At 43.0% G+C, this 11,054-nt stretch overlaps 2 protein-coding genes across 4 annotated transcripts; one reads left to right on the top strand and one right to left on the bottom strand.

Moving 5' to 3' along the window:
• Nucleotides 1–301: 301 nt before the first annotated feature.
• Nucleotides 302–1,725, bottom strand: LOC127566250 (uncharacterized). Of its 3 annotated transcripts, none has more exons than XM_052008271.1 (5): nt 1,579–1,725; nt 1,189–1,394; nt 1,036–1,091; nt 769–927; nt 302–593 (listed from the first exon to the last, which is right to left on the bottom strand). In XM_052008271.1, exons 2-5 carry the CDS (start codon nt 1,315–1,317, stop codon nt 527–529), a joined length of 411 nt encoding a protein of 136 aa, XP_051864231.1. In that variant the 5' UTR covers nt 1,318–1,394; nt 1,579–1,725; the 3' UTR covers nt 302–526. The 3 variants fall into 3 exon arrangements, with proteins under 3 accessions (XP_051864231.1, XP_051864232.1, XP_051864233.1); XM_052008272.1 differs by having other exon boundaries at nt 302–590; XM_052008273.1 differs by having other exon boundaries at nt 302–575.
• Nucleotides 1,726–4,841: 3,116 nt separating this feature from the next.
• On the top strand, nt 4,842–5,720 carry LOC127566252 (uncharacterized). Its single transcript, XM_052008275.1, has one exon. It carries the CDS (start codon nt 4,842–4,844, stop codon nt 5,718–5,720), a length of 879 nt encoding a protein of 292 aa, XP_051864235.1.
• Nucleotides 5,721–11,054: the final 5,334 nt, after the last annotated feature.

The following is an 11,054-nucleotide window of genomic DNA, read 5'->3' as shown; positions in this document are numbered from 1 at the left end:
ATTTGTCTCCCAGCTGGAAGACAGATTTACACCAGCTCTCTCAAATACGGATGAAGAACGCATGGCCATCAGAGAGGATTGGTGGAAGCGACACCAGCAGTTGCAACAAGTGCACTCATCACGTGGCCATGAACTGAGCTTCAAGCCAATAACATTGGCGGAAATCAAGCTGGAAATCAACGCACTACAGCCGGCCAAGCACCTGGATATGACAAGATTGAGAATAACTTAATAAAATTGCTGCCACAAAAGACGCTGCTATATTTGATATTTATCTAGAATTCCATTTCCTACGCGCAATATTTCCCCAAATTGTGGAAGTATGCTGATCTCACGATGTGTCTGAAGCCGGGAAAATGCCTAGAAGACGTGGCGTCATACAGGCCAATCAGTCTCATATCTGGCCTCGCAAAACTCTTTGAAAAACTTCTGCTCAAGCGTCTGTTTGAGTACAAAGATTTTGCCACTGCAGTGCCCAGCCATCAATTTGGCTTTCGACGCGAGCACGGCACTGAACATCAATTGGCTAGAGTGACGCAGCACATATTAAGGGCATTCGAAGAACGTCAATATTGCTGTGGCATGAGGGTCTGCTGAGTAAGATTATTAAAATTCTGCCACTAAACTTGTATAAAATTATTGAAAATTAGCTGACTGATCGCACTTTTGCGGTCAAATGCAACGACGGAATAACATCTAGAATCGGTAGCATATCAGCTGGTGTCCCACAGTGTACTCCTCTTCAGACATGGCGCTGCCATTACTCACTCAAAATCGTTGCCATCCCGAGCCGAACGAAAGGTCGATGCTGCTGTCAACGTACGCGGACGACACGGTCGTAATGTGTTCCGCTGATCATCTGGCCAATGCGAGAAATGAGACCCAGCAATACCTCCACCACTTTGTGAAATGGTCCAAAAAATGGTTCTTTAAAATCAACGAGACGAAAACAGCTCATGTCATATATACGCAACGTGATCTAAACGAAATAGAAAGAACAAGAACGAAATTAAAATTAAATCAAAACACACTTACCTGGGCGTCACACTTGACCGAAAATTAACGCTGGCCACGCACGTGACTAGACTATGCTGCAAAACTCGAGCAAGAGCCACTAAATTGGGTTGGCTCATTGGGCGAAATAGCAAACCGGCAAAGGATTGCAAAATTCATACATGGACTACTTACCAGAGACGAGATTATGGACTGCATACGTGGCCAGCCATTTTCAACACAACAACTGGTGCTGCCTGACACGGCGGAGGAGCAGCAAAACCTGCGTACCAAGCCGCCACAACGCTTCTGCGAATCCGCCATCAATGCACTCCACAAACGCTTCAGAGATGGCCTTCTCAACAGAGACGATGCGCTGGAGATCACCAGATGACAGCCACCTGCAATCAAAAGGATTATTATACCTGACATTACTATGGACGAGCATATGGCACATCGTGAATGCGAAATTCAAACTAATGATGAGCTGCAGACTGAGCAGCGGCAAATAACAATCATCAGCATTGACGATACGCCACCACTACGGCAAACACAATCACAGCTGCCAGATACATATACACTTACCCAACACGAGGCGACACGTCCACAATTGGTACCGGCAACTGACAACGAGGCGCTCGACAATGGTCTGGAGCTGGTGAGCAGACGTTTGGAGCGACTTCTAGAGGACGAAGATCCGCCTGCTGCGGCGTCGCAAACAACTGAGCAAACATCCGAATGCAAACAAAAACGCCAACGGAAGACACAAAGGCCAGCAGTGACGGCAGCAAACCTGCTAATCCTAGGATGGGCCGCCATCGCCAGCTTTTTAAGTATGCCTGCAACTGTCTCATTGCGAGCCTCTCTGTTTCAGACTCGACGGCGGCTGCGAGCACCAGCAGATGGATGCTCAAGTCACTGCACGCACCCAAGACGAAGGCCAAACAGACTTATTGCTGGCCGGCAACTCACGGCGAGGCCATCCTAGGAGCCTCGTCGCATCCTGCACGACGACCACTGTGCCACTGAAAGAATCTAGGCACTCAACGCGGAACTACCACGATTGCGGCCATGGCCATTGCACCTGTTGCGCACCAGAGCGCGCAATTCAACCCACCATAGACACGAGGCGGCCAACAGACGAGCACCTTAAGGCCAAATCCAGATGCACATACACACCACAGCCACTAAAAAATAAATGAAGACAATCAGAAAATTATATTGCGCAAAATATATGCACTGATTGGCACTTACCTCTGCAAACACAAATTTTTCCCATATAAATTGGTGGATGGAGTTTCCAACGAGGCGATGAACGCGTGGAGGCAACTATCCTGGATGCTCCTCGGCACCAGCTGAATTTTACCTGCAAAATTAGATTTTTAATTTAAAATTTGTTACTTACTTTCCAAATTCACTTTGATATTGTCTCTGCTGCATTTAAATGTTATGTTCGTATAAGTCATAGGGTGACTCTATGTTTGCATTGTAAAATAATTGTGTAAAATAAGTGTAAAATATTTGTATATTTCCGATTAATCGTTTGTAAGCCCGCGAAGGCAGCACTGTTTAAAATATGTATTTGTATTCTAACGTAAATGTAAATCAAAAGTCCACTGTTAGCAAGTAAAATTTATATGTTGCTCTTAATAGTAATAAAAATTAAGTGGTCAGCACACGACCAAGGCGCCATTCTTGTGGTTCTCTCTCTCTCTCTCTCTTATTCTCCTCTCTGATGATCACTGTTGTAGTGGCGCTGAAAGTCTCGACAAAGTTTTCCCCGTTTGCAAAATAAAACACTCGCGTTTTATCACAAATAATTAATATATTTTATTCTTTCGGGTTATTGTAATGAAACACACAAAGTTGGGGCCAGATTAAATGACCGCTGTTCAAGAAACGAATTTGACACTGACCTAGCAGAATGCCGACGGCATTTCGCTGATCTAGTGCCGAGCCGCGCTCAGCGGTGGAGAGTTGTGGGAGAGAGAGAGAAGTTGAGAGCACTGGAACTTAAGTGCTTTCTTACGCTCGAGCGCATTGTTGAAGAACGAAAAGCTTTGAGTGCTTTTCGGTCGGCGGAGCGGAGAGTGTCCCACTCACCTCCAATGCGCTCGCCTCTCTTCCACGCGTCCACTCCTTCCCAGTCAGCTAACGTCCAGTCATTCCTGGCAGTTAACACACAAGGTGTTCTGCTGAGCACAGCTGTTATTCACGTCTGCCATCTCGGCGTCCGCTATATAGCTCGGGCTCTGATCGATTCCGGATCAGAGGCCACCTTCCATTCTGAGAGATTGTTCAAGCGCTTGAGGATGCCATATACATCCGTGCAAGCCCACGTCTCTAGGCTGACTCAATCTGTAGCAGCCCAGCCCCGCAAGTATTGCCAATTCTTAATTGGCTCCCCTGTCGACCAGACTTGCAGATTGAGGCGTCGGCGTACGTCCTTCCCCAGTTAACGGGGAATCTGCCCTCATGCACCATCCCACAAGCGATGCTCGATAATCTGCCAAGCATCCAGCTGGCAGACCCCAAGTTCTTTGATAGTTCGCAGATTGATGTGCTCCCGTTCATTCTGCTCGGCGGGTCTCATCCTAGTGTTTGTGGGACCCTCATTGGTCAAGAGACCATTTTTGGTTGGATCCTGACTGGCACTGTGTCATGATCCACATCTAAGTCCATTTCGGCTCGACTGTTCGTCGAGCGAACTCCGCCATTAGTTCCTCTCCAAATTTTGGGAGGTGGGGGCTAATTTCAACGCCACGACCGTGCGAACCTAAACTGGTCGCTATATGGTCACGCTTCCATTTCGCGATCCTGGTGACATTGACCTGGGTCACTCGAGGGCTACCGGTCTCGATCAGCTCCTGAGAAACGAGAACCGTATAAAGAGAAACGACTCTCTGAAGGAATAGTATGTTCGTTTTCAATGCCGACATTTCCAAGATGTATCGGCAAATCCTTGTGGACCCAAAACACAAACGGTTTCAAAGGTTGCTCTTCCATACACGAGACGCAAGTTGTGCGACTTTGAACTCAACACAGTCACCTTTGGAGTGAACTGTGCTCCGTACCTGGCTATCCGCGTTCTGCATCAACTTGATGATGTTCGCAACCGGTACCCCCCTAGCTAGTGACATCATCGCCAATTATATGTACGTTGATGACGACCTAGCAACTGCTATAGATGAGCTTCGAACAGCGCGCGAGAGTGCTGGGTTCCCCTTTGCGTAAGTGGACCTCGAACTCAAAAGATGTGCTGAAGAGAATCCCTAAGGAACACTTGCTCTGTGCAGACTTCCTCGAGATCGACTAAGTTAGTGTCGCAAAGACTCTGAGTATTCGATGGCGGGCCACGTCCGACGAGTTCTTTTTCGTCACCGCCGAGATGGTGTCCAAACCATCTTTCACAAAAAGAGAAGTGCTATCCGACCCAGCAGGTTGGCTTACTCCCGTGATCATTTGGGCCAAGATTTTCAGTGTGTTTGCGTATATGCGGAGGTTTCCAGAGACGCTCAGCTCTCAAGAGCTTGCAGAAGCTCAGGAAAAGCTGATAGTAAAGGCTCAGAATCGGATATACACGAAAGAGTGTGCTTCCCTCCGGTCCCATAATCGTTTAAACGGGTCAAGTGATATTCTGAGCTTGAATCCGTTCCTTGACAAGTTATGGGTCCTGCGTTCCTGTGGACGCGTAAGAGCGTCCACCTCCTTATCGTACGACGAACGGCATCCCGTAATACTCCGGTCAACTGCGTCATTTCGCGCCTCCTGGTCTCTTTCACTCATCAAGTCTCCCTCCATGGAGGCGACCAATTGGTGATGCGGCTGATCCGAACCATAATTGGAGCATGCAAGACCTGTGTGATACATCGTCGCAAGCTCCAGTCGCAGCTGATGGGCGATCTCCCAATTGCTTGGTCGACTTTCTCGCGACCGTTACTAAAACCGGAGTAGACTTCACCGGTTTCTTCGACGTCAAGAGCTACGTCGGACGGGGCTGCAATATTACGAAAGGTTATGTATGTGTGTTTGTGTGCTTCAGCACCAAGGCAATACATCTTGAGGCGACCACGGATCTGACAGCGGAGAAGTTCTTGGAAGCTTTTACCGGTTCGTGGCACGGCGTGGGTGCCCTCTTCACATGTACTCTGACAACGGGAAAACGTTCGTCGGAGCCTCCTTCCTCAATTTTGTCCAAAGATCTTGCGGAGGGCACCCGCAATCTGATCCTCACCAACACAGCCATCAAGGTCTTGCATAGCATTTCAACCCACCTGGTGCCCCTCACATGGGGGGTCTCTGGAAAGCAGGCGTCTAGAGTTTCAAGACGAATTTCTACAAAATGGTTTCCTCCGTTAAGTAACGAGGAACTCTCAACCCTCCTGGCGAAGACGGCAGAGTGCCTCAATTGGCGGCCTCTGTCTCCCATGTCAGAGGATGTAAGCGACTTGGTGGCCCTCAGTCTCGGTCATTTCCTGATCGGGGGTCCGCTAGTCTCCATGGCGGAGCCAGAATCCAGGGAGGATGTGGAGTCCATCCGCAATCGCTGGCAACGGCTCAAGGCTCTCCATCAGCATTTCTGTGTGCGATGGAAGAATGAGTATTTGAAGGAGTTGCATAAGCGGAATAAGTGGCAGTCACCCTCACGCGACCTCCAAATCGGTGACATGGTGATCATCAGAGAGGAGAATATCCACCACAAGAATGGCGCCTTGGTCGTGTGCTGACCACTTGCCCGGGCGCAGACGAAAGGGTCCGCGTGGTGGTCGTGTCGTGGTGTTTTCCGTCGACCAGTTGCAAAGCTGATCCTTCTTCCAACGGGACACCCACGCTCCGACTCTTCTCTCTACTGCCATCCACTATCCTATGGTTTCTCATCCGGCTTATGCAACTCATACCGCGCCATTTTCATTTCATTTCCACTGTTTTTTGTTTTTGTTTTTATTTTTATTTTTTTTAAATTATCTCAAGGGTGAGATAATAAGAGCTTTACAATAAATGAGTATAAGTTCAATTAACTTTGATATTTTCTTAATGTTAATGAAAAATTATTAAGATAATGGATTAGAAAAGTGTTTATTCAAAATTTTAAAATAAATATGAGAATTAAGATAATAATTGAAATAAATAAATAATACAAAATTTAACTATGTTACTTTAGTGCTTAATAATTTATAAGAATTTTTATTTTGACATATAAGTTTATTATAATAAGTAATAAGTAATTCATATATGGCTTAAACTGAACGTCAATGACACTGCCTTAAACGAGTTGTGAACTGGTTTCAACCAAGCTGAACCGCAAACATCATTGATACTTCAGTTCTACCAAATACTCACCCCTTGTATAACAAAAAAAAAAAAAACAACACCAACAAAAAGATGTATGAGCATTTTAAAATTAAAGAATGTTTACAGTTTGCGACAAAATTCTTAACGTCAGCTTTGTGGTCAAATACATATTGAATGTGGTGGCGCTAAAAATTCCGACATTGGTCCTCGTCACAATACCTGCACCACCTGTCCACCGCTGCGGCAAGTGCCCCCGGAGTGCTGATGAGCCAAGCAGTTGGGACAGTACTTATTGACAAGTACTGCCGGAGCCGGTTCTCTGGCGTCAGCTGGGCAAACCGTTGACACTTTGGCAGTGCGTGGACACCGCGGCACACCCTACAGCGGAACAAGGGAGGCTTATACCACCCACCCCGCTGGTGGGTGACCCGGCGAGGCACGGAAAACTCACGCGGAGTAACCGGTGTCACCGGTACAGGAGAGGGCTCCGTCTCCATCGGTGCGACTTGTCTCGGCGGAGAGACGGCTGTCGGAGGTGAAATGGGGCGCGCTGGTGAGAAAAGACTTCTCAAGCACACCTCGTCGGAGAGGGAGCAGGACAAGCTTATAGAGGACGCCATTGTGAACTGTAATGGGATGAAAAAGAAGAACAAGAGAAGAGAAAAAAAAGGAAAAACTAAAGGAAGAGTTTTGGTCACACTATTCATGTTCAATTCGAAACCCGAAAGTTGAGAAAAATGAGCTCCGCGAAATCTTATTATGAATTAAATGAAAAAACCGGAAAGTACACTTTATGTTTTAAAATTATTCAAACTAGTGGAAATAGTTCAAATTTATTGTCGCACCTGAAAAATAAGTACCAGGATGCATACACAAAATGTATAAGCAAGGTAATGTACATACATATGTATGTATGCATGTGTTAAAAGAGGATGTTTGATTTTCCATTTTAAAATATACATATACACACTCACAGTGATGTTGTGTTTTGGCGCCAACGCCAATGCTAACATACATACGTATGTACGAATTTGGCTCAATTTTTTTAGAAGCTTCTGTTTTTTATGTATGTAATATATAACATTATTTTATTAGAGCTCCTCAAAACAGAAGAAGATTTGATGCAACCAACTAATTTTAAATCGTTAATGAATGCTGAAAATTTCAAGGGTGTGGTATTTGTTATTCGTCAATGCAATGGTTAGTTAATTGTTGCTACATGTTCAGACAAAGTTACTGAATTTTTGATATTTATGATTTGCAAAGATAATTTGCCTGTGCGTTGCTCACAATCCCAAAGCTCGGACAGCCCCTCTGAAAACCAGTTCCACTTCCACACATTTCAAAGTTGGCACTACGCTACCTGATAACACTAGGTAGCTCAGTATCCCCAGAAAGAATGGATTTGGCTATAAAATGTGTAGTGTGTGACTCACGCAGCCGTATGATTGATTGACACGTAACTCAACGTGTCTTTTTAAAGTCACTGGCCAAACAATACTGGAAATAAATTGAACTTTATCTAACGTAAACTTACATATTAAAAATTAAATTTGTTCCATTGCTTTACTTACTCGATATATCGATATTTTTTCTTGATATTTAAAATAATTATTTTGATATTTTTCAAAAATGAAAACATTAATACAATATTTTTTTAAATATCATGCAACCCTAATAATCTTTATATTACAATCTAGAACCACTTGACAATTGCAATAAGCAAATAGGTAAAGTTTGATGTTTACGCATTTCATTTATATAAACAAACTTACAATTATGCCACACAAATTTGTCATTGAAGTATGAAAGAACATTGTATACTTTAGTACTGATCATGAAAAGACCTAAAAAGAAAGAGCGATCATACTTTTATTATTATTAAAAGAGGAACATTTTTTTAAATCATTAAGTTTAAAACTTCCTAATGAAGCGTTAGCTCTTCTTATGGATCAAACGAAATTTCACTCTATCGAAAGGGGATCTGTGCTTGCGGTTGGTACGCTTCCCTGTAGTACGGAGCACTTGTTCGTAAGTGATGAAATAAGTACTTATCAGCAGACCACCCTGAAAAGTCCGCAAATGAACACGAAACAATATTGGGCCAGCTGAGCACCAGTTGAGAAAGGCCTTGCAGCTCCAAAAAAAAAAAAAAAACGATATTTTAAAAACTCAAGCTGTCTTCAAAAAATAAAGAATCTGACTTATAGAATAAAGAAAAATTAATTAAATATAAACTGTAATTGTAATTGTACATGTTTTTTTATTTATAATGGTCGACCCTTCCATGGTCCATGGTTCCATGGTCTCCCATGTAAGTACCTTCTTTACCGGCCGTTCCATGGCGTCCCTTGAAAGAACTCACCTTACCGGCCGTTCAATGGGGTCCAATGGTATATAAAATAATAACAACATCAGTTGTGATTCCTGATGAACACGACAACACCTGCGTGTCTTAGATGTTTACAGTTAAATAGCGGCTTCATAATGACTGCGATGACTCTGCTGGTAGTGTGCAGGCCGATCATGTTGTGGTGTGTGTGTTCAAGTCCCGGTCGGGAATACTTTCATATGTACTGTTAAAAATATCAATGTACGCATATAAGTATAGATAAGTATCGATAACTAATATTAGCAGTACATTAACATTAACATCTGAGCTGCACATAATTATGTAAACTAACATTTATTCATAGTCGCGAATAGTCAAGTTAGTAATAATAGTGAAGCAATTATATCCTTTAAATATGGGATTGCGGCTGCTTTACAAATCAACTGATTTAATTCAAAAGTGTCTTCAGAAGATAAAGGTTCCGCATCTACTAGGTAAATACCCATGTAGTCTAGTGGAATTTGGAAAACCATTTTTACATTTACGTCTTCAAGGGGTGTCATTTTCATCAAATACTGTTTAATATTTCCTATTTTTGAAGTCCTCGTTGGCTATTAAGTCTTCACTCTTTGTTGTGTATTTTAAAACACCATTTATTTTTTTTTTCCGACTTGTATTTATTTTGAACATCCATGCGAAGATGTACATATGTCCTGATGTCCCACTGATGTAAGCCCTAGCTGGGGCGTCACAACCAATAGCCCTTAATTTTAATTTTAGAATTCTTTCGTCTGTGTCATTTCGAATTTGAAGAAGATTTTTCAGCTCACAAGTAAATTGGCTAAGAAATTCCTCAAGACTATGACTATTGGGCTTAGATTTTTCCAAATTATTCCAACAGGGACAACAGGGGAACTTTTAATATTTGTCACTTTGATTAAAATTGGCCAATAGAGAAATTCCATTAATGTTTACATCAATAGATATGTCGTTAGTAAAATTAATTAAATTCAAAAGCTTATCAATCTGAGTTTGTTACGTTTTGGATATCGTTTGTGCCAGCAATGTTGGGAGAGGTTATCGATATATCGCGAGGCGATGTATCGGAGGCAGGAAATGGCAACTCCAGGGGAGGAAAATTCAAAAATTGCTCCTCCTGTTAAATATGAGATGAAAAAGGAACGTCAATTTTTTTCACTGGATGAGCATGTGGATTTTTCCTGAGTGAGGGGAGTTGATTTTGGATCGAGGTTGGAGACGGTCGGCCGGAAGATCGTGCTGGACGATCTTGACTGTCCTTTCTCGTCTGAGTTGTGACACGGAGTTGAATTGAGAACGAGGTTGGATACGGTCCACCTAAAGAAGAGTGCCAGTCGATTTTCTTGGCGGGTTGCATTGTGCGTTAATTTTCTTTGTTTGCGAAGCCAACATTAACGTAGAAAAAAAGACACTAACGGCGCGCGACATCCAACAGACGATATCACCGCTGGAGCAAAGCCAGAGTGCGGATAACTGCCACCGCAAGACGACACCAGGCATTTCTGACGTCGAGCCACGAGGGACAGCCGTCATTCATCACCAGTCGGAGCATACCAACGACGTTTAGCAGCGGATGCCAGTTGACGCGTCCTACGCCGAACAAAGAGGAGAAGCCAGTCTGAGTCATAGTCGAGCTACAATGTCACCAGGCCTGGCCGGTTCGCCGACAAGTTTTCCGTGCACTCTCGCTTCACAAACTCTTAATAAAAAGATTATTAAAACACTGTAGAAATAAATATTATATATATTTACATATATGAAATACGACATCGCACTACATTGAATTAAAGAATTGTTATTGTAAAAAGTGTAAAAGAAATAATATAGAAAGGAGAATAAAGTTTAAAAACTCACTCAAAAACTTAACTGTAAAGATTAGAGTAAAATTTCATTTAAAAAAAAATATAAAGTCTATAAAAGAAAATGATATTAAATGACAAATCCAAATAAAAAAAAGGAACAAATTAATTGCAACAAATTAAAATTCCAAAGTAAATTAAATCAAATAAATTAAAGTAGATTCGCATTACAATATGGCGCCCAATTTGAAATTTGAATTCAAAAAAATAAAAAAAGATAGTTCCATCGATGTAGTGTATGTCCTTTTGTCGAGTGAAATTGTGATCATCTGATGTCTTATGTGGTACGATGTAGTAACCCATAATTGCGCAGCTCTGATCGGGATTGCGCGGCAGCTGTTTTGTTTTGTTAGTGATGTGGTTTTTCTGTTGTAAAAACAGCTGTTAATATCGGTGGAATTATCGATTGTGCGGACTGCGGGCCAGGGATGGAACTCCACGTGAGTACCGATGAGCCAGCCAGCCAACCAGTCCGTAACAAGTTTTAATGCCAATGTGCAAATAACGGCCACCACTCATTTGCATTATTTTAGCTTTTT

The sequence above is a fragment of the Drosophila albomicans genome, unplaced genomic scaffold (assembly GCF_009650485.2).
Source record: "Drosophila albomicans strain 15112-1751.03 unplaced genomic scaffold, ASM965048v2 utg000081l_pilon, whole genome shotgun sequence".
Taxonomy (NCBI): Eukaryota; Metazoa; Arthropoda; class Insecta; order Diptera; family Drosophilidae; genus Drosophila; species Drosophila albomicans.
The sequence above is the reverse complement of the archived record's forward strand: the minus strand, read 5'-3'. Positions and strand labels throughout refer to the sequence as shown.